This window comes from Salvelinus namaycush, chromosome 11, assembly GCF_016432855.1.
Source record: "Salvelinus namaycush isolate Seneca chromosome 11, SaNama_1.0, whole genome shotgun sequence".
In the NCBI taxonomy this organism is placed as follows: domain Eukaryota; kingdom Metazoa; phylum Chordata; class Actinopteri; order Salmoniformes; family Salmonidae; genus Salvelinus; species Salvelinus namaycush.
This window is the reverse complement of record NC_052317.1, coordinates 7,649,717-7,671,246: the sequence shown is the minus strand read 5'-3', so window position 1 is coordinate 7,671,246 and position 21,530 is coordinate 7,649,717. Positions and strand designations below refer to the sequence as shown.

Sequence of the window (21,530 nt, the reverse complement as noted above, 5' to 3'; positions counted from 1 at the left end):
AGAGGAAGAACAATGATTCCAAGCACCACCCTCCTTTTGAAGCTTCCAGTCTGTTATTCGAACTCAATCAGCATGACAGAGTGATCTCCAGCCTTGTCCTCGTCAACACTCACACCTGTGTTAACGAGAGAATCACTGACATGATGTCAGCTGGTCCTTGTGTGGCAGGGCTGAAATGCAGTGGAAATGTTTTTTGGGGATTCAGTTCATTTGCATGGCAAAGAGGGACTTTGCAATTAATTGCAATTCATCTGATCACTCTTCATAACATTCTGGAGTATATGCAAATTGCCATCATACAAACTGAGGCAGCAAACTTTGTGAAAATTTATATTTGTGTCATTCTCAAAACTTTTGGCCATGACTGTATTGAGTCAACCACTAATTCAAGTCCTTGAGTAACAGGGTCTGCAGACCTGCCCATTACGAACACACGAGATTCAACCAATAAAGGTCTTGTGTTTGAGTACTGAAACCATGCCCACCGCATTAGGGGTTCAACGTGACGTGCAGGGTTTTATTCCAACCCAGCTCTAAAAGTAACTTTTTTGGGCCAGGGTTGGTGGTGACTGCTGATACAGGGGTTTTGAATGACTGGGAAAGCCGTCTCTACAAAAGGCCTACATTGACACAATGTTTTCGTGTCATCTGCTTTGGTGGTGACAGATACAGACCTGGTCTGGGGACGGGCTGCAGGGCTGGTGTCTGGGCCTTCCTGGCAGACGCTCCCTCCTGAAACACACAGACAAAAACACAACGGTCAATCTACAGCCTGATGAATGAAACGCCAACCCTACATATTGGCATAGGATAAGCAAGTTCCATCCAACTCGGACTGTCTCCAACATATTTACACTGCATTTGGAAAGTATTCAGACCCCTTGACTTTTTCCATATTTTTACGTTACGTTACAGCCTTATTCTAAAATGGATTAAATCATTTCCCCCCCTCATTAATCTACACAATACCCCATAATGACAAAGCAAAAACAGGTTAAGAAATGTTAGCAAATTTAATATCACATAAGTATTCAGACCCTTTACTCAGTACTTTGTTGAAACACCTTTGGCAGCGATTACAGCCTCGAGGCTACTTGGGTATGACGTTACAAGCTTGGCACACCTGTATTTGGGGAGTTTCTCCCATTGTTCTCTGCAGATCCTCTAAAGCTCTGTCAGGTTGGATGGGGAGCATCGCTGCACAGCTATTTTCAGGTCTCTCCAGAGATGTTAGATCGGGTTCAAGTCCAGGCTCTGGCTGGGCCACTCAAGGACATTCAGAAACTTGTCCCGAAGCCACTCCTGCGTTGTCTTGGCTGTGTGCTTAGGGTTGTTGTCCTGTTGGAAGGTGAACCTTCGCCCCAGTCTGAGGTCCTGAGCACTCTGGAGCAGGTTTTCATCAAGGATCTCTGTACTTTGCTCCGTTCATCTTTCACTTGATACTGACTAGTCTCCTAGTCTCTGCCGCTGAAAAACATCCCCACAGCATGATGCTGCCACCACCATGCTTCACCGTAGGGATGGTGCCAGGTTTCCTCCAGACGTGACGCTTGGCATCCAGGCCAAAGAGTTCAATCTTGGTTTCATCAGACCAGAGAATCTTGTTTGTCATGGTCTGAGAGTCCTTCAGGTGCCTTTTGGCAAACTCCAAGTGAGCTGTCATGGAAGCCTCTCAGTAAAAGGCACGTCTGGCCACCCTACCATAAAGGCCTGATTGGTAGAGTGCTGCAGAGATGGTTGTCCTTCTAGAAGGTTCTCCCATCTCCACAGAGGAACTCTGTCAGAGTGACCATCGGGTTCTTGGTGACCTCCCTGACCAAGGCTCTTCTCTCCCGATTGCTTAGCTTGGCCGGGCGGTCAGCTCTAGGAAGAGTCTTGGCGGTTCCCAACTTCTTCCATTTAAGAATGATGGAGGCCACTGTTTTCTTGGGGACCTGCTGCAGAAATGTTTTGGTAGCCTTCCCCAGATCTGTGCCTCAACAAACTCCTGTTTTGGAGCTCTACGGACAATCCCTTCGACCTCATGGCTTGGTTTTTTCTCTGACATGTACTGTCAATTGTTGGACATTATATAGACAGTTGTGTGTGCCTTTCCAAATCATGTTTAATCAATTTAAATTTACCATAGGTGGACTCCAATCAAGTTGTAGAAACATCTCAAGTATGATCAATGGAAACAGGATGCACCAGCTCAATTTCAAGTCTCATAGCAAAGGGTCTGAATACTTAAGATATCGGTTTATCCTTTTTACTAAATTTGCAAACATCTCTAAAACCTATTTTCGCTTTGTCATCATGGGTTATTGTGTGCAGACTTAGAATAAGGCTGTAACGTAACAAAATGTTGAACAAGAGAAGGGATCTGAATACTTTCCGAATGCACTGTATATATTGTCCATATCAAGAGCCTCAGTGTTGTGTATGATGACTGTTGCTCCCTCCTCCCTCAGGCCGATTCCCCTTGGAAGGGGTGTGCGTCTAGTCTGATGGGAGTGCATCAAGGGTCACACCCTCTCTAAGGTCTAGGTAATTCATCATCTAATGACAGTCCCAGAGCTCAGCTTCAAAGAAGAGCTGTTAAAACATCTACAGTTTTTTTTCTTCTAATTGTCAATCCTGTCAGAGCTCTCAATACTGTCGATCCGGCCAGAGCCTGGGACTCAAACCAGTGATTGTATCACTAACCCAGACCCAATATTCCCTCTAAGTTGCACGCATTAGAAATAAGCCTGCGATTGAACTTCACTCAACTAAGGGGGGGGGGGGGGGGGGGGGGGGGGGGTTAACACTCAATGCTTCTCTTTACAGTGGGCAACTGTGGTAAAAATCAACATGAGCAACTTTTAATGCAACATACCGAAACAAAACAAACTATGCAAGACTTATTAGTATGCAAAACTATGCACGTGATTTTGTTGTAGGCAGAACGCATCGGAGTCTGATTCTATTGCATTGACACGTAGGACTGTTGTATTTTGAGACAAGCTTCACTAATCTACGTAGCCAATACGGCAGATGGTAGCATAATTGATCTGATTCTCTGTAATAATGGTATGGGGAATAATAATGCATTTTATTTTGTAAAGTGGTTTCTTGTATCAAACATTTCTAGTCACCTTCTTGTCTGAAGGTCAAGTGGATAAACATTTTAACGTCAAGCCCTGCATGTTTTTTTTCCCAAAAGTCTCATGGAATGTAGGCCTACATCTTACATCTTATTGATACTGTGAACCATCAGATCCTCCTCTCCACCCTCTCCGAGCTGGGCATCTCCGGCGCGGCCCACGCTTGGATTGCGTCCTACCTGACAGGTCGCTCCTACCAGGTGGCGTGGCGAGAATCTGTCTCCGCACCACGTGCTCTCACCACTGGTGTCCCCCAGGGCTCTGTTCTAGGCCCTCTCCTATTCTCGCTATACACCAAGTCACTTGGCTCTGTCATATCCTCACATGGTCTCTCCTATCATTGCTATGCAGACGACACACAATTAATCTTCTCCTTTCCCCCCTCTGATAACCAGGTGGTGAATCGCATCTCTGCATGTCTGGCAGACATATCAGTGTGGATGACGGATCACCACCTCAAGCTGAACCTCGGCAAGACGGAGCTGCTCTTCCTCCCGGGGAAGGACTGCCCGTTCCATGATCTCGCCATCACGGTTGACAACTCCATTGTGTCCTCCTCCCAGAGTGCTAAGAACCTTGGCGTGATCCTGGACAACACCCTGTCGTTCTCAACTAACATCAAGGCGGTGACCCGTTCCTGTAGGTTCATGCTCTACAACATTCGCAGAGTACGACCCTGCCTCACGCAGGAAGCGGCGCAGGTCCTAATCCAGGCACTTGTCATCTCCCGTCTGGATTACTGCAACTCGCTGTTGGCTGGGCTCCCTGCCTGTGCCATTAAATCCCTACAACTCATCCAGAACGCCGCAGCCCGTCTGGTGTTCAACTTTCCCAAGTTCTCTCACGTCACCCCGCTCCTCCGCTCTCTCCACTGGCTTCCAGTTGAAGCTCGCATCCGCTACAAGACCATGGTGCTTGCCTACGGAGCTGTGAGGGGAACGGCACCTCCGTACCTTCAGGCTCTGATCAGGCCCTACACCCAAACAAGGGCACTGCGTTCATCCACCTCTGGCCTGCTCGCCTCCCTACCTCTGAGGAAGTACAGTTCCCGCTCAGCCCAGTCAAAACTGTTCGCTGCTCTGGCACCCCAATGGTGGAACAAACTCCCTCACGACGCCAGGTCAGCGGAGTCAATCACCACCTTCCGGAGACACCTGAAACCCCACCTCTTTAAGGAATACCTAGGATAGGATAAAGTAATCCTTCTAACCCCCCCCCCCCCCCCCCCTTAAAAGAGTTAGATGCACTATTGTAAAGTGGTTGTTCCACTGGATATCATAAGGTGAATGCACCAATTTGTAAGTCGCTCTGGATAAGAGCGTCTGCTAAATGACTTAAATGTAATGTAAATGTAATGTAAATCTTACACCACACATTGGCTGCTATTGTAGGCTGCATGATAGAACAGCCATTTCCATGTTCAAATGTTATGGGATGCATTTTGTTTTTGATGGTAGGCCACTCTGGTAGGTCTACATTATGATCATCCACAGAAGCCTATTTGACCACTGTCTGAAACTTAAAGCAGGTACAGCCTCAGTGTTCACAGTGAACACATGCTGGAAGTTCCACAGAATTTTCACAAAGTTCAAGTTTGCACTCAGCAGACCTGAAATTTGCTCAGTACAGAAAAAAAGAGGAACCATTTTCCAGAACCTCAATGGCATACACATTATTTAGAAATGTGATGAAGTTGCCTCTAGACGCTGATCTTGGGTCAGTTTGGCATTTCCCCCTAATGGTTCAGGTTAGGATTGGGGGACGGGAAGCTGATCCTAGATTAGAACCTAGGGGAAACTCCACCCTGAAGCACGTCCTGAAATATTGGCAATGTTGCTTTGACACATTGGTTCCTGTTGGATTTCCACTAGTAGGTTGAATTTAGTCTCTTATTTTATTGGAGATGTATGGCACACGGTCCACAGAACTTCATAAAGAGTCACCAGTTGACCCAGTGTTTCCCATAGATTATTTTCCAACACAGATAGGTGGCAGATTGAATGGTAGGGAAAACTGCTGTGACCAGAGCCATCTGTTCGGAGTTATATAGATATGTTTTCATATAATTTTACTCAGAACTCATAATGCGTCGGCTTCCTGCAGATTTGTCAGTTAACTCCATGGGCAGCAGCACAGACTTGTGAGTTGTCGATGACAGATATGATTCAATAGTTCAGGGCAGAGTCAAGAGAATGCAATGAAAATCCCAGGCCCATGGGCTGTTTTTTACTATTATTGCGGTACATTAAAGTTCTCATGCAATAAATTATGCAAGCCTGTTTTGTATTGTCAAAATAATGAACTGGGAATATTTTATCAGATTAATTTAGCTGTCCAGATAGCGCACATCGTCCACCAATAAAGGAGTGAGGAGTTAGAGGGGCGGTTTAATACAAATTTTGTCCATCTAGTCCAAGGGAGAATTTCAATTGAAAATTCCTCGCGTCCTCTCTCCAAAATCCATTGGAGGAGGTCAGAGTGGAGGGACGTGTGACTTTGTCATCCAATGGGGTTTGAGGAGGAGAAAGGATGCGAGGAGTATTCACTTGAGATTCTCCAAGTACGTGGAAAATATAAGTAACCATTTCTATGTAGGCCTGTACTTCTTTGGTGCCAATTCTTAATGGCATTGGTCACCCTAACTCTCAAAATCAGTCAATACTAGGCCAATAGTCCTCCAGTCCTGTCAAAAAGTAAATACACCTCAATGTATGGGGCTTCTGCCCCTGCAAAGGTTTTTGGTCTATCCCTCTAGAGCTCTTGTCCCTTAATCTCCCTCACATCTAGTTGCTTTCCCACTGTCTTCTCTTTCCTATTCATGATCTACTGGCCTCAGACAGATTAGTGAATCAGCAGCTTTGCTGGGATAGTCTGTGGAAGTCAAGCTGCTTAACTACATCAATACTGGCCTGACTGGAATGCCAGTCATAGGCCTGCACAACAAGCCACAGAAGAGCCATGCTCTCTACGAGAAATGTAAAGGGATACTTTATTTTTCTTCGGTACATTTAAAAAATTCTAATGATCCGAACCAGGGCCTAAAAATGACCTTTTTGGTCCCCCAGCCACTGTGGCAGGTAGATAAAAATCTACCAGTCACTCAAATTTATTTACCAGCCAAAATATTTTTCATATTTACATAACATTTGTTATCAAACCAATAAATAGCGACACGGGACTAGTTTAAAATGGCCCGTATATAAAATGCGCGTGAATCCCGATTAAAAAGAAAAAAAAGGCACATCCAGTAAAAATGGGTCATATTTTTTTTAACCATTTAGGCTAGAGACAAAACATTTTTCTTTGCTGTAAGCATGCCTGTCACGAAGTCCTGCTTTATGTTCCCTCGCTGACACTGCAGCTGAGGCTGCATGACAGTGAACTTTCAAAGTCTACTCAGATTAGTCTGTACTCTTGGTTATAACAAGTGATAAAATGATACAATGTATCAACATTTCTAGCTTTGGGCACTGCTCCAATGTAACAAATGTACAAATCTAACAGAAGACTGACTCATCAGGGTCTGCATCCCCGCTCGCCATCACAGCTAAATTATATATTTCTAAAACTGACGGAGGAATAGACGCGCGTGAAGAGAGGACAGAGAAAAGCATGTAAGGGCATGTAGGGTATGCAGCTGGCTGATTACAGCTGCCACACATGATATGCGCATGAAAGTGAAGTGGATATTGGACCTGTGCACAAGAGACTAGTGGCTGTTGCTTCTTAAATTCAACTGAAATGGACTTTATAAACATTTTATAACAGGCGCCAGCAGATTCTTTAGATTTTCAGTCCTACCAAAGTCAGTAGTATATAAGACACGGTACTACGGTATTCTAAAATGTTGGTATCATAAGTATCATGGCGTTTTGGTACCGTGACATTACAGTGGTACCGGTATACCGTGCAACACTAAAATCTGGTATCGTGAAAAGAGTAGCATACTGTCACCAAGCCTGCAACTATCCATCAGACCATAGAGAAAACAGCCCTGCCCCCCTCAGTAGCCCCCACCAGCTAGAGCAGATGTGACAGAGCGATAGCACAGCAAGAGAGATAGGGAGCGAGGGAGGTTGATAGAGGGGAAGCGTGTGGGGGCAGTAGAGACATAAGCGACGCTGAGAGCACCGTGGATGGAGAGAATGTAGCTCCGGTGCTCTACACACACACAGGCACCAAGAGCCAGTGTGCCCGAGTGAATTTGACAATGAGTCATATTTCAAACCAAGGGAGGGATCGCTCTGCGCGTGTGGGTGCGTTCGCAGCAAGAGGCATTGAAAAACATGGCAGAGAAGGAACGACACCGTCCAAAGCGGGATCCATAGAAGCAGTCGCACCGTGATTGGGCCACCCCACACAGTGAGAGAAAAGCAGCGATAAAACAGTAACCGTGAGATGGAGCTGAGAGCCGAGCCAAGGTCTGTGGTGGACAGGAAGAAATAGATAAACCATTGAAGCTGGCAGCAGCACTGGGCAGTCATGGGTAGGTTGTTGTGCCCTAGTAGATGAGAGATGAGGGGAGCAAGCCCTCCATCCTGCCCTGAAACGACTTGCACTGGGGAACAGGTATGTCTTCTGGTCCGGCGTGCTCAATTACAGCTCAAAAACACGCACATGCTCTTACAAGAGCGTATTGGTAATAAAAGCTGCCATGTACAAAATGATGCACAGGTGCTGGCTGTTAGGAAGGAATATATAGCTTTGGGAGCTCGTTTTTGTTTAGAACCTGAGAACACATTGGGGTGTGTGTGTGTTTAATGTTTCTTTGCATTCCAGAGGATGCCAACATGGGGGATTTGGCTTTTCAGCACCTTTTGTGCGCTCTCACAAACAATCCTTTGTCTGGGGGGGTATTTTAAGAGAGCAGCATGTAATCCAGTCGAATGTGAGAGCCCACACCACTCCAGGGGACTAGTTGCCCAAAAATGTGAAAACAGTGCAGTGCTTTCACAGCAATCTAAATTAAACATACTTTTTCAGTTAGCTTGGGTTGCTGTGCCAAATGTGCCCACTTCTTGCTTACACCTTATCCAAGTATCAATTCCTTGTTTAAAGGAGCAATTGAGGACATAAAATATCTTCATAGTTAACTTATTTAGTCCACCCATATATTAGATAGTAACCTTAATCATGCACAGGGGCGGTTTCTTACAAGGAAAGGCACAAATAGCCCTCAATTTAAGAGAGAAGATTTGCTAATAAGTTACTCTAACAGGATGTTGGTTTCCTCTTCATAACACATCTAAAAGTGAGGGTTTAAAAAACTGATACACATGTAAATACAAGTATAATAATAGATCCAGTGGCATGTCATTAACAGAGTACTTCGGTTGATTTTCTCTCAAAAGTAACTGGCTCCAGTTAGACTTGCATGACTCACATGCAAAGCGACATTATTAGTAGTCCTTTTTTAATGTAAATTGTAACACATACAGTACCAGTCAAAAGTTGACACAGCTACTTATTCAAGGGTTTTTCTTTATTTGTATTATTTTCTACATTGTAGAATAATAGTGAAGACATCAAAACTATGAAATAACACATGGAATCATGTAGTAACCAAAATATATATTTACATTTGAGATTCTTCAAATAGCCACCCTTTGCCTTGATGACAGCTTTGCACACTCTTGGCATTCTCTCAACAAGCTTTTTGGAATGCTTTTTCCAACAGTGTTGGTGTTGCCAGATATGCGGAGCACTTGTTGGCTGCTTTTCCTTCACACTGCGGTCCAACTCATCCCACACCATCTCAACTGGGTTGAGGTCAGGTGATTGTGGAGACCAGGTCATTTGATGCTGTACTCCATCACTCTCCTTCTTGGTCAAATAGCTCTTACACAGCCTGGAGGTGTGTTGGGTCATTGTCTTGTTGAAAAACAAATGATAGTGGGACTAAGCATAAACCAGATGGGATAGCATATCGCTGCATGTGTGCAAATCTGTCAAAGGCAAAGGGTAGCTACTTTGAAGAACCTAAAATATATTTTTATTAGTGTAACACTTTTTGGTTACTACATGATTCCATGTGTTATTTCATAGTTTTGATCTATTTTAATATTATTCTACAATGTAGAAAATAAAGAAAAACCTTGGAATGAGTAGTTGGGTCCTACGTAGCGAAATTTGAAAGTGTTCTTTTATTTTTCATTGGATAAAAGTAGAGACTCAGAGCTAGACAAATGGTATACAGTGCCTTCGGAAAGTATTCAGACCCCTTGACTTTTTCCACGTCAGCTTACAGCTTTATTCAAAAATTTTCGAAGTGTTTTCCCCCCCGCGTCAATCTACACCCAATACCCCATAATGACAAAGCAAAAACTGGTTTGTATCCAGACACTTTAGTCAGTACTTTGTTGAAGAACCTTTGGCAGCGAATACAGCCTCGAGTCTTCTTGGGTATGACGCTACAAGCTTTGCACATTTGTATTTGGGGAGTTTCTCCCATTCTTCTCTGGAGATCCTCTCATGCTCTGTCAGGTTGGATGTAGAGCGTTGCTGCACAGCTATTTTCAGGTCTCTCCAGATGTTCGATCAGGTTCAAGTCTGGGCTCTGGCTGGGCCACTCAAGGACATTCTTAGACTTGTGCTTAGGGTCGTTGTCCTGTTGGAAGGTGAAACTTTGCCCCAGTCTGAGGTTATCAAGGATCTCTCTGTACTTTGCGCAATTCATCTTTGCCTTGATCCTGACAAGTCTCCCAGTCCCTGCCACTGAAAAACATCCCCACAGCATGATGCTGCCACCACCATGCTTCATCGTAGGGATGGTGCCAGCTTTCCTCCAGACGTGACGCTTGGCATTTAGGCCAAGGATTTTAATCTTTGTGTCATCAGACCAGAGAATCTTGTTTCTTATGGTCTGAGAGTCTTTAGGTACCTTTTGGCAAACTCCAAGCGGCTGTCACGTGTCTTTTACAGAGGAGTGGCTTCCGTCTGGCCACTCTACCATAAAGGCCTAATTGGTGGAGCGCTGCAGAGATAGTTGTCCTTCTGGAAGGTTCTGCCATCTCCACAGAGGAACTCTAGAGCTCTGTCAAAGTGACCATTGGGTTCTTGGTCACCTCCCTGACCAAGGCCCTTCTCCCCCCATTGCTCAGTTTGGCCCGGACGGCCAGCTCTAGAAAGAGTCTTGGTGGTTCCAAACGTCTTCCATATAAGAATGGAGGCCGCTGTGTTCTTGGGGACCTTCAAAGCTGCAGAATTTCTTTGGGAAACAATCCCGTCTCAGAGCTCTATGGACAATTCCTTCGACCTCATGGCTTGGTTTTTGCTCTGAAATGCACTGTCAACTGTGGGACCTTATATAGACAGGTGTGTGCGCACCTTTCCAAATCATGTCCAATCAAACATGAATTTACCACAGGAGGACTCTAATCAAGTTGCAGAAACATCAAGGATGAGCAATGGAAACAGGATGCACCTGAGCTCATTTACGAGTCTCAAAGCAACAGGTCTGAATACCAAAGTAAATATCTGTTTCTAAAAACCCGTTTCCGCTTCGTCATTATGGGGTATTTTGTGTAGATTGATGAGGAAATTGTTTTATTTAACCCATTTTAGAATAAGGCTTTAACATAAAATGTGGAAAAACTCAAGGGGTCCGAATACTTTCCAAAGGCACTGTACTATACACCGCAGTTGAGGAACAATGGAAAGTAATTCTGATTTTAAAGTTCATACATTTGTAACCCCACTGAGAAAATAGTACACCTACTGGAGAGCACTTTTGTCTACACCCATTCAGCATTGTTCACACCCTCTAAAGCCTTAGTCCCACCCATGTCTTTAAGTATTCACGTGAGGCCATGTGCTAAACAGAGTAAGGTTGTGTAGTAAACAACCAAAGATAAGACTAAAAGTGGTCGCAAAAATACACCTTATCTAGCCCTTGGCCTATATTCTAATCCGAATTTGATGCAGGTCATGTTTTTCTTCACATTACCGTGTCTGGTAAAACACACACTATAGGCAAATCTGATCATAATTCTATCCTCCTGATTCCTGCTTTAATTCAAGCAGGAAGCACCAGGGACTCAGTCAATAAAAGAAAGTGGTCAGATGAAGCAGATGCTAAGCTACAGGACTGTTTTGCTAGCACAGACTGGAATGTGTTCCACAATTCTTCCGATGGCATTGAGGAGTACACCACATCGGTCACTGGCTTCATCAATAAATGCCCTCGATGACGTCGTCCCCACAGTGACTGTACGTATATACCCCAACCAAAAGCCATGGATTACTGTCAACATCCGCTATGAGCTAAAGGGTAGAGCTGCCGCTTTCAAGGAGCGGGACTAACCCGGAAGCTTATAAAAAAATTCCGCTAAACCCTCCGACGAACAGACAAAGCGTCAATACAGGACTGAGATCAAATCGTACTACACCGGCTCCAACGCTCGTCGGATGTGGCAGGGCTTGCAAACTATTAGACGACAAGGGAAGCACAGCCGAGAGCTGCCCTGTGACACGAGCCTACCAGACAAGCTAAATTACTTCTATGCTTGCTTCGAGGCAAGTAACACTGAAACATGCATGAGAGGATCAGCTGCTCCGGACGACTGTGTGATCACGCTCTCCACTGCTCCGGACGACTGTGTGATCACGCTCTCCACAGCCGATGTGAGTAAGATCTTTAAGCAGGCCAACATTCACAAGGTCGCAGGGCCAGACGGATTACCAGGACGTGTACTCCAAGCATGCGCTGACCAACTGGCAAGTGTCTTCATTGACATTTTCAACCTCTCCCTGTCTGAGTCTATAATACGAACATGTTTCAAGCAGACCACCATATTGTTCTTGGGCACAGGGACTAAGGCAACCTCCCTAAATGACTACCGACCTGTAGCACTCACGTCTGTAGCCATGAAGTGCTTTGAAAGGCCGTTCATGGCTCACGACACCATTATCGTAGAAACCCTAGACACACTCGAATTTGCATACCGCCCCAACAAAACCACAGATAATGCAATCTTTATTGCACTCCACACTGCCCTTTCCCACCTGAAAAAAAGACCTATGTGAGAATGCTATTCATTGACTACAGCTCAGCGTTCAACACCATATTGCCCTCGAAGCTCATCACTAAGCTAAGGACCCTGGGACTAAACACCTCCCTCTGCAACTGGATCCTGGACTTCCTGACGGGCCGCCCCCAGGTGGTAAGGGTAGGTAACATCTGCCACACTGATCCTCAACACAGGGGCCTCTCAGGGGTGCGTGTGCAGTCCCCTCCTGTACTCCCTGTTCACTCATGACTGCACAGCCAGGCACGACTCCTACACCATCATTAAGTTGGCCGATGACACAACAGTGGTAGGCCTGCTCACCGACAACAACGAGACAGCCTATAAGGAGTGGGTCAGAAACCTGACCATGTGGTGCAAGGACAACAACCTCTCCCTCAACGTGATCAATACAAAAGGAGATGATTGTGGACTACAGGAAAAAGAAAACCGAGCATGCCCCCATTCTCATCAACGAGGAGCAGGTTGAGAGCTTCAAGTTCCCTGGCGTCCACATCACCAACGAACTAACATTGTCCAAGCACACCAAGACAGTCATGGAGGGCACTACTAAACCTATTCCCCCATCAGGAGACTGAAAAGATTTGCCATGGGTCGTCAGATTCTCAAAAGGTTCTACAGCTGCACCAAAGAGCATCCTGGCGGGTTACATCACTGCCTGCTATGGCAACTGCTCGGCCTCCGACCGCAAGGCACTACATCCGACCGCAAGGCACTACAGAGGGTAGTGCGAACAGCCCAGTACATCACTGGGGCCAAGCTTCCTGCCATCCAGGACCTCTGTACCAGGTGGTGTCAGAGGAAGTCCCTAAAAATTGTCAAAGACTCCAGCCACCCTAGTCATAGACTGTTCTCTCTGCTACCGCACTGCAAGCGGTACCGGAGCACCAAGTCTAGGTCCAAGAGGCTTCTAAACAGCTTCTAACCCCAAGCCATAAGACTACTGAACATCTAATCAAATGGCTACCCAGACTATTTGCATTTCCCCCCCCCCCCCCCCCCCCCCCTGCACTGCTGCTAATCTGTTATTATCTATGCATAGTCACTTTAATACCTCTACCAACATATTACCTCGACTAACCAGTGCCCCCACACATTGACCCTCGCTATTGTTATTTTACTGCTGCTCTTTAATTTGTAACTTTATTTATTTTGTATTTTTCTCAACTGCATCGTTGGTTAAGGGCTTGTAAGTAAGCATTTCACTGTAAGGTCTACACTTGTTGTATTCGGTGCATGTGACACAAAATGTTATTTGATTTATTGATTCACATGCACAGGATACAGAAGGTGGAGACGGTACAGTGAAATGGTTACTTGCAATATTAGAAAAATGTATTATTAGATGATTCCTACCCAGACACAGTGTCTAAATTGATGGGTCATGTGAAATAAATGCTATAACCACCCCCCAGCCACATCTAGCTAAGTGGATGGGTCACTATTGTCTAGACATGTACACACGTTCATTTTTTAAAAATTGATTTTTATTTCACCGTTATTTAACCAGGTAGGCAAGTTGAGAACAAGTTCTCATTTACTATTGCGACCTGGCCAAGATAAAGCAAAGCAGTTCGACACATACAGCAACATCGTTACACATGGAGTAAAACAAACATACAGTCAATAATACAGTAGAAAAAAATAAGTATATACAATGTGAGCATGAGATAAGGTAAAGGCAAAAAAAAAGGCCATGGTGGCGAAGTAAATACAATATAGCAAGTAAAACACTGGAATGGTAGATTTGCAGTAGAAGAATGTGCAAAATAAAGATAGAAATAATGGGGTGCAAAGGAGCAAAATAAATACAAGGGTATGTTTGGCAGCATGAGTGAAGGATGCTTTGTTGCGAAATAGGAAGCCAATTCTAGATTTAACTTTGGATTGGAGATGTTTGATGTGAGTCTGGAAGGAGAGTTTACAGTCTAACCAGACACCTAGGTATTTGTAGTTGTCCACATATTCTAAGTCAGAACCGTCCAGAGTAGTGATGTTGGACGGGCGGGCAGGTGCAGGCAGCGATCGGTTGAAGAGCATGCATTTAGTTTTACTTGTATTTAAGAGCAATTGGAGGCCACGGAAGGAGAGTTGTATGGCATTGAAGCTCGTCTGGAGGGTTGTTAACAGTGTCAAAAAAGGGCCAGAATACAGAATGGTGTCGTCTGCGTAGAGGTGGATCAGAGACTCATCGGGAGCAAGAGCGACATCATTGATGTATACAGAGAAGAGAGTCGGCCCAAGAATTGAACCCTGTGGCACCCCCATAGAGACTGCCAGAGGCCCGGACACTAGACCCTCTGATTTGACACACTGAACTCTATCAGAGAAGTCGTTGGTGAACCAGGTGAGGCAATCATTTGAGAAACCAAGGCTATCGAGTCTGCCGATGAGGATGTGGTGATTGACAGAGTCGAAAGCATTGTCCAGGTCAATGAATACGGCTGCACAGTATTGTTTCTTATCGATGGCGGTTAGGATATCGTTTAGGACCTTGAGCATGGCTGAGGTGAACCCATGACCAGCTCTGAAACCAGATTGCATAGCGGAGAAGGTATGGTGGGATTCGAAATGGTCGGTAATCTGTTTGTTGACTTGGCTTTCGAAGACCTTAGAAAGACAGGGTAGGATAGATATAGGTCTGTAGCAGTTTGGGTCAAGAGTATCCCCCCCTTTGAAGAGGGGGATGACTGCAGCTGCTTTCCAATCTCTGGGAATCTCAGACGACACGAAAGAGAGATTGAACAGGCTAGTAATAGGGGTTGCAACAATTTCGGCAGATCATTTTAGAAAGGGTCCAGATTGTCTAGCCCGGCTGATTTGTAGGGGTCCAGATTTTGCAGCTCTTTCAGAACATCAGCTGACTGGATTTGGGAGAAGGAGAAATGGGGAAGGTTTGGGCGAGTTGCTGTGGGGGGGTGCAGTGCTGTTGACCGGGGTAGGGGTAGCTAAGTGGAAAGCATGGCCAGCCGTAGAAGAATGCTTATTGAAATTCTCAATTATAGTGGATTTATCGGTGGTGACAGTGTTTCCTGTCCTCAGTGCAGTGGGCAGCTGGGAGGAGGTGTTCTTATTCTCCATGGACTTTACAGTGTCCCAGAACTTTTTTGAGTTTGTGTTGCAGGAAGCAAATTTCTGCTTGAAAAAGCTAGCCTTGGCTTTTCTAACTGCCTGTGTATATTGGTTTCTAGCTTCCCTGAAAAGTTGCATAACACGGGGGCTGTTCGATGCTAATGCAGAACGCCATAGGATGTTTTTGTGTTGGTTAAGGGCAGTCAGGTCTGGAGAGAACCAAGGCCTATATCTGTTCCTGGTTCTACATTTCTTGAATGGGGCATGCTTATTTAAGATGGTGAGGAAGGCATTTAAAAAAAATAACCAGGCATCCTCCACTGACGGGATGAGATCAATATCCTTCCAGGATACCCCGGCCAGGTTGATTAGAAAGGCCTGCTCGCTGAAGTGTTTCAGGGAGCGTTTGACAGTGATGAGTGGAGGTCGTTTGACCGCAGACCCATTACGGATGCAGGCAATGAGGCAGTGATCGCTGAGATCTTGGTTGAAAACAACAGAGGTGTATTTAGAGGGCAAGTTGGTTAGGATGATATCTATGAGGGTGCCCGTGTTTACGGCTTTGGGGTGGTACCTGGTAGGGTCATTGATAATTTGTGTGAGATTGAGGGCATCAAGCTTAGATTGTAGGATGGCTGGGGTGTTAAGCGTGTTCCAGTTTAGGTCGCCTAGCAGCACGAGCTCTGAAGATAGATGGGGGGCAATCAGTTCACATATGGTGTCCAGAGCACAGCTGGGGGCAGAGGGTGGTCTATAGCAGGCGGCAACGGTGAGAGACTTGTTTTTAGAGGTGGATTTTTAAAAGTAGAAGTTCAAATTGCTTGGGTACAGACCTGGATAGGACAGAACTCTGCAGGCTATCTTTGCAGTAGATTGCAACACCGCCCCCTTTGGCAGTTCTATCTTGTCTGAAAATGTTGTAGTTAGGAATGGAGATTTCAGAATTTTTGGTGGTCTTCCTAAGCCAGGATTCAGACACAGCTAGAACATCCTGGTTGGCAGTGTGTGCTAAAGCAGTGAATAAAACAAACTTAGGGAGGAGGCTTCTAATGTTAACATGCATGAAACCAAGGCTATTACGGTTACAGAAGTCATCAAAAGAGAGAGCATGGGGAATAGGAGTGAAGCTAGGCACTGCAGGGCCTGGATTCACCTCTACATCACCAGAGGAACAGAGGAGGAGTATAACACAATATAAATAAACAATAAACACAATAGATCTGGTAAAAGATAATAAGGGGGGGAAAAACTGTTTATTTATATATTTTTTGTACCATCATCTTTGAAATGCAAGAGAAAGGCCATAATGTATTATTCCAGCCCAGCTGTAATTTAGATTGGCCACTAGATGGCAGCAATGTGCAAAGTTTTAGACTGATCCAAAGAACCATTGCATTTGTTCAAAATGTATCAAGACTGCCCAAATGTGCCTACTTTGTTTATTAATAACGTTTCATGTTCAAAATTGTGCACTCTCCTCAAACAATAGCATGGTATTATTTCACTGTGATAGCTAGTGTAAATTGGACAGTGCAGTTATATTAACAATCATTTAAGCTTTCTGCCCAAATCAGATACGTCTATGTCCTGGTAAATTTTCTTGTAACTTACAACCTCATGTTAATTGCATTAGCCTATGTTAGCGCAACCGTCCCGTGGAAAGGACACCGATCCCGAAGAAGTTTTAAGAGCTCCAGCACAGAGAAGAGAAAGGAGCCTTGAATAATGAAACCTCAACATGTTGGCTAAAGCAATTGAATTCAGGAATTAATTCAACTGTTTTTAATCTTGGCCGTACCAAAGACTTTAAAACCTTTTGTTAGAACAGACTTTATGGGATGGATTATAACGTGTTTGCAAACATCTTTTCAAAATGCCTCGAGCTGTCCATCACTACTGTAAACCGAGAACTGTATAAAAAAAATATTTAAAAAACAGCTTCTACAGTGGTAGAAATAAATTATTTAATTCAAAGAAAGTTAAAAAAAATATTTTAAAAAAGCATATTTTTATTAGGCTACTTTGCAGTGTGACAAAAACCAATAGGACAATGAGATGTTTACTGTAGCCTACATAGTAAAGTGCCTAATTCCTTAGATAAAGGGAGAACAGACCATGTCCAGACTTTCGATGACCTCAAGTACTCGTCAACTCTGTCTTTAATGCTTTTTCGGGTCGCATCTCTCATGGACATTTAAAAAATAACATTAGACTTGGGGATTACGGTCACGGACAGTGATATTCACAAACACTATCGTCAGATGCCTGTGTTACGCCAAACTCACAGGAAAATGAACAGGTACAGTACCTAATAATTCTTAAATAAAATCTACTGCTGGTCTTTATGGTCTGTTGCACATTTTTACATTGTATTCCATTTCCAGCGAGACTATTCAAGCCATCAACTCCCTGATGGATGATCGTGCAGTCTCTCTCCTCTCGCTACAGCCAATTTCATTTGAATTAGAATAAATTAATATATTTGTAGGGGTTGATGTATTTTCCGTTAGGTCAAATCTGGTCTGTGATATGGAGTTAAAATGTAAAACTTCATAGACTTCTTAAGCCTCATACATTGCAAGTTCACCCTTTTTTGCCATTAGGGTACACTTTACAATAGGACTCAACTCTGACTGACAGCAGCATTTATCGGTAGTCTAAAATGTGGCACAAATTGGGGGATTTCAAACACCCAAGGGCGATCTATTAGACTATCCTTTTGTAAATTAATGGAGGTGTGAATGTTCCAGTCAGTCGCTCTCCTATTGCACTAGAGTCCTGCATCAGGCAACAACAAAATCAGCTGGCGGGTGTTCCCAGAGTTGAGAGAGAACTTCGGTAAATACAATGGCGCAATTACACTTGACATGTGGACTGACGATTTTTGAAAAATAGGATACTTGTGCCTCTGACAGCCTATTACATAAATGATGAGTGGACGTTATCCAACACGGAGTGGGACAGTGCAGTTCAAAACTGCAGATAACATAAGGCCAGCTATTGTGAAAGAATACTTGTGGATCTTGTTGATTTCCTCTATCGCTTCAACGGGCCTACTGTCCACCTGGTAATTGTGTGGTTCCAAAAGGATAAAGCGTCACCTACTGATGGATGTGTGGTTTCAGAGATGACATCCCTTTCCTGCACAGCAAATTGAAGAAATCTAGTTGTGAATGGACTGTTCATTAGGTTATAATAATCCATGCCTTCTGGGAATGTTATAAAGTCCAAAACTTATGGGTGGAGTTAGAAATTTGGCTGTCAGAAGTATTAAAATGGATATTGTCTGCATATTTCAAGACATGGCAAAGAAGGGTGCAGTGAGATACCCTATGGGTTGGATGATATTTTTCTCGTCAATAAACTTGATGCAAAATAGCCTACTAAATAGGACAAGCCTAAACAAATATATTCAATTGCCTAAATAAACTAGTATATTTCATAAATACACTGCTCAAAAAAATAAAGGGAACACTTAAACAACACAATGTAACTCCAAGTCAATCACACTTCTGTGAAATCAAACTGTCCACTTAGGAAGCAACACTGATTGACAATAAATTTCACATGCTGTTGTGCAAATGGAATAGACAAAAGGTGGAAATTATAGGCAATTAGCAAGACACCCCCAAAAAAGGAGTGATTCTGCAGGTGGTGACCACAGACCACTTCTCAGTTCCTATGCTTCCTGGCTGATGTTTTGGTCACTTTTGAATGCTGGCGGTGCTCTCACTCTAGTGGTAGCATGAGACGGAGTCTACAACCCACACAAGTGGCTCAGGTAGTGCAGTTCATCCAGGATGGCACATCAATGCGAGCTGTGGCAAAAAGGTTTGCTGTGTCTGTCAGCGTAGTGTCCAGAGCATGGAGGCGCTACCAGGAGACAGGCCAGTACATCAGGAGACGTGGAGGAGGCCGTAGGAGGGCAACAACCCAGCAGCAGGACCGCTACCTCCGCCTTTGTGCAAGGAGGTGCACTGCCAGCGCCCTGCAAAATGACCTCCAGCAGGCCACAAATGTGCATGTGTCTGCTCAAACGGTCAGAAACAGACTCCATGAGGGTGGTATGAGGGCCCGACGTCCACAGGTGGGGGTTGTGCTTACAGCCCAACACCGTGCAGGACGTTTGGCATTTGCCAGAGAACACCAAGATTGGCAAATTCGCCACTGGCGCCCTGTGCTCTTCACAGATGAAAGCAGGTTCACACTGAGCACATGTGACAGACGTGACAGAGTCTGGAGACGCCGTGGAGAACGTTCTGCTGCCTGCAACATCCTCCAGCATGACCGGTTTGGCGATGGGTCAGTCATGGTGTGGGGTGGCATTTCTTTGTGGGGCCGCACAGCCCTCCATGTGCTCGCCAGAGGTAGCCTGACTGCCAATAGGTACCGAGATGAGATCCTCAGACCCCTTGTGAGACCATATGCTGACACATGCACATTTGTGGCCTGCTGGAGGTCATTTTGCAGGGCTCTGGCAGTGCACCTCCTTGCACAAAGGCGGAGGTAGCGGTCCTGCTGCTGGGTTGTTGCCCTCCTACGGCCTCCTCCACGTCTCCTGATGTACTGGCCTGTCTCCTGGTAGCGCCTCCATGCTCTGGACACTACGCTGACAGACACAGCAAACCTTTTTGCCACAGCTCGCATTGATGTGCCATCCTGGATGAACTGCACTACCTGAGCCACTTGTGTGGGTTGTAGACTCCGTCTCATGCTACCACTAGAGTGAGAGCACCGCCAGCATTCAAGTGACCAAAACATCAGCCAGGAAGCATAGGAACTGAGAAGTGGTCTGTGGTCACCACCTGCAGAATCACTCCTTTTTTGGGGGTGTCTTGCTAATTGCCTATAATTTCCACCTTTTGTCTATTCCATTTGCACAACAGCATGTGAAATTTATTGTCAATCAGTGTTGCTTCCTAAGTGGACAGTTTGATTTCACAGAAGTGTGATTGACTTGGAGTTACATTGTGTTGTTTAAGTGTTCCCTTTATTTTTTTGAGCAGTGTATATGAAGTAGCCCAGGTCTTGAAAATATAGGCCACATTTCCCCTCGCTGGACTCTGTTTCTTCTTCACATTAGCAAAGGACTGTTTCAGAAAATCTATAGAGGGGCTATTCGTTTTTCGCACTGTGGTAAATAAAGCCAGCTTGTTATTTAGGTTTTAAGAGGGAGAGAAACCAAAAGCATAATCAGCGTTTTAACTCCCCCTTTGTGATTGCGTGATTCCATCAGTGCGCCACACTATCTACCACCATCTACCACAAACAGTCACGACATGAGCTAAAAACTTAGTTGAGGAACCACTGTACAATCAACTCTCAGAAAGCAGGGGATGCTCATTAGTCAGCTAATTGAAGACATCTCTAAATGACACTTAAAAGGGCTCATAAGCTTTGCACAGTATACTTTTCACAGTTAATTCAACATTAGTCGATGAATGATAGAGTTACAGTGCATTCGGAAAGTATTCAGACCCCTTGACTTATCCAATTTCTGTTACGTTACAGCCATATTGTAAAATGTATTAAATACATGTTTTCCATCTGCACACAATACCCCATAATTAAAAAGCAAAAAGTTGTTGCAAATCTATAAAAAATGTAAAACAAATGCTTAATTTAAATAAGTATCCAGACCTTTTGCTATGAGAGTCGAAATTGAGCTCAGGTATATCCTGTTTCCATTGATTACCCTTGAGATGTTTCTAAAACTTGGGAGTCCACCTGTGGCAAATTTAATTGATTGGACATGATTTGGAAAGGCACACACTTGTTGACAGTGCATGTCAGAGCAAAAACCAAGCCATGAGGTCAAAGGAATTGTCTGTAGTGCTCTTAGACAGGATTGTGTCGAAACACAGATCTGAGGAAGGGTCCCAAAAAATGTCCGCAGCATTGAAGGTCCCAAAGAACACAGTGGCCTCCATCACCAAGACTCTTCCTACAGCTGAGTAAAAAGGCACGACAGCCTGCTTGCAGTTTGCCAAAAGGCACCTAAAGATTCAGACCATGAGAAACAAGATTGTCTGGTCTAATGAAACCAAGATTGAACTCTTTGGCCTAAATGCCAAGCGTCACGTCTGGAGGAAACCTGGCACCATCTCTACGATGAACCTCCGCCCCCTCAGACTGGGGCGAAGGTTCACCTTCCAACAGGACAACGACGCTAAGCACACAGCCAAGATAATGCAGGAGTGGCTTCGGGACAAGTCTCTGAATGTCCTAGAGTGGCCCAGCCAGAGCCTGGACTTGAACCCAATCGAACGTCTCTGGAGAGACCTGAAACACTCCACATCCAACCTGA

The 21,530-nt window shown here is 44.7% G+C and overlaps 2 protein-coding genes across 5 annotated transcripts in view; one reads left to right on the top strand and one right to left on the bottom strand.

Moving 5' to 3' along the window:
- The window catches only part of LOC120055750 (parafibromin-like), a 69,524-nt gene that overhangs the window by 21,527 nt on the left and 26,467 nt on the right, over positions 1–21,530 (bottom strand). Inside the window, exon 12 of the mRNA XM_039003692.1 lies at positions 675–732. Coding sequence (XP_038859620.1) covers positions 675–732 — 58 coding nt within the window. The remainder of the gene's footprint in view (positions 1–674; positions 733–21,530) is intronic.
- LOC120055751 (beta-1,3-galactosyltransferase 2-like) overlaps positions 1–21,530 on the top strand; it is a 47,900-nt gene that overhangs the window by 22,432 nt on the left and 3,938 nt on the right. Inside the window, exon 1 of one of the 4 annotated variants that reach the window (XM_039003695.1) lies at positions 4,216–4,245. The exons of 2 other annotated variants lie outside the window; for them this stretch is intronic. The gene's annotated coding sequence lies outside the window, so the exon portion shown is untranslated. Of the gene's footprint in view, positions 1–4,215; positions 4,246–7,244; positions 7,695–21,530 lie in introns of those variants that run through there. One more of the 4 variants, XM_039003694.1, reaches the window with a different exon arrangement.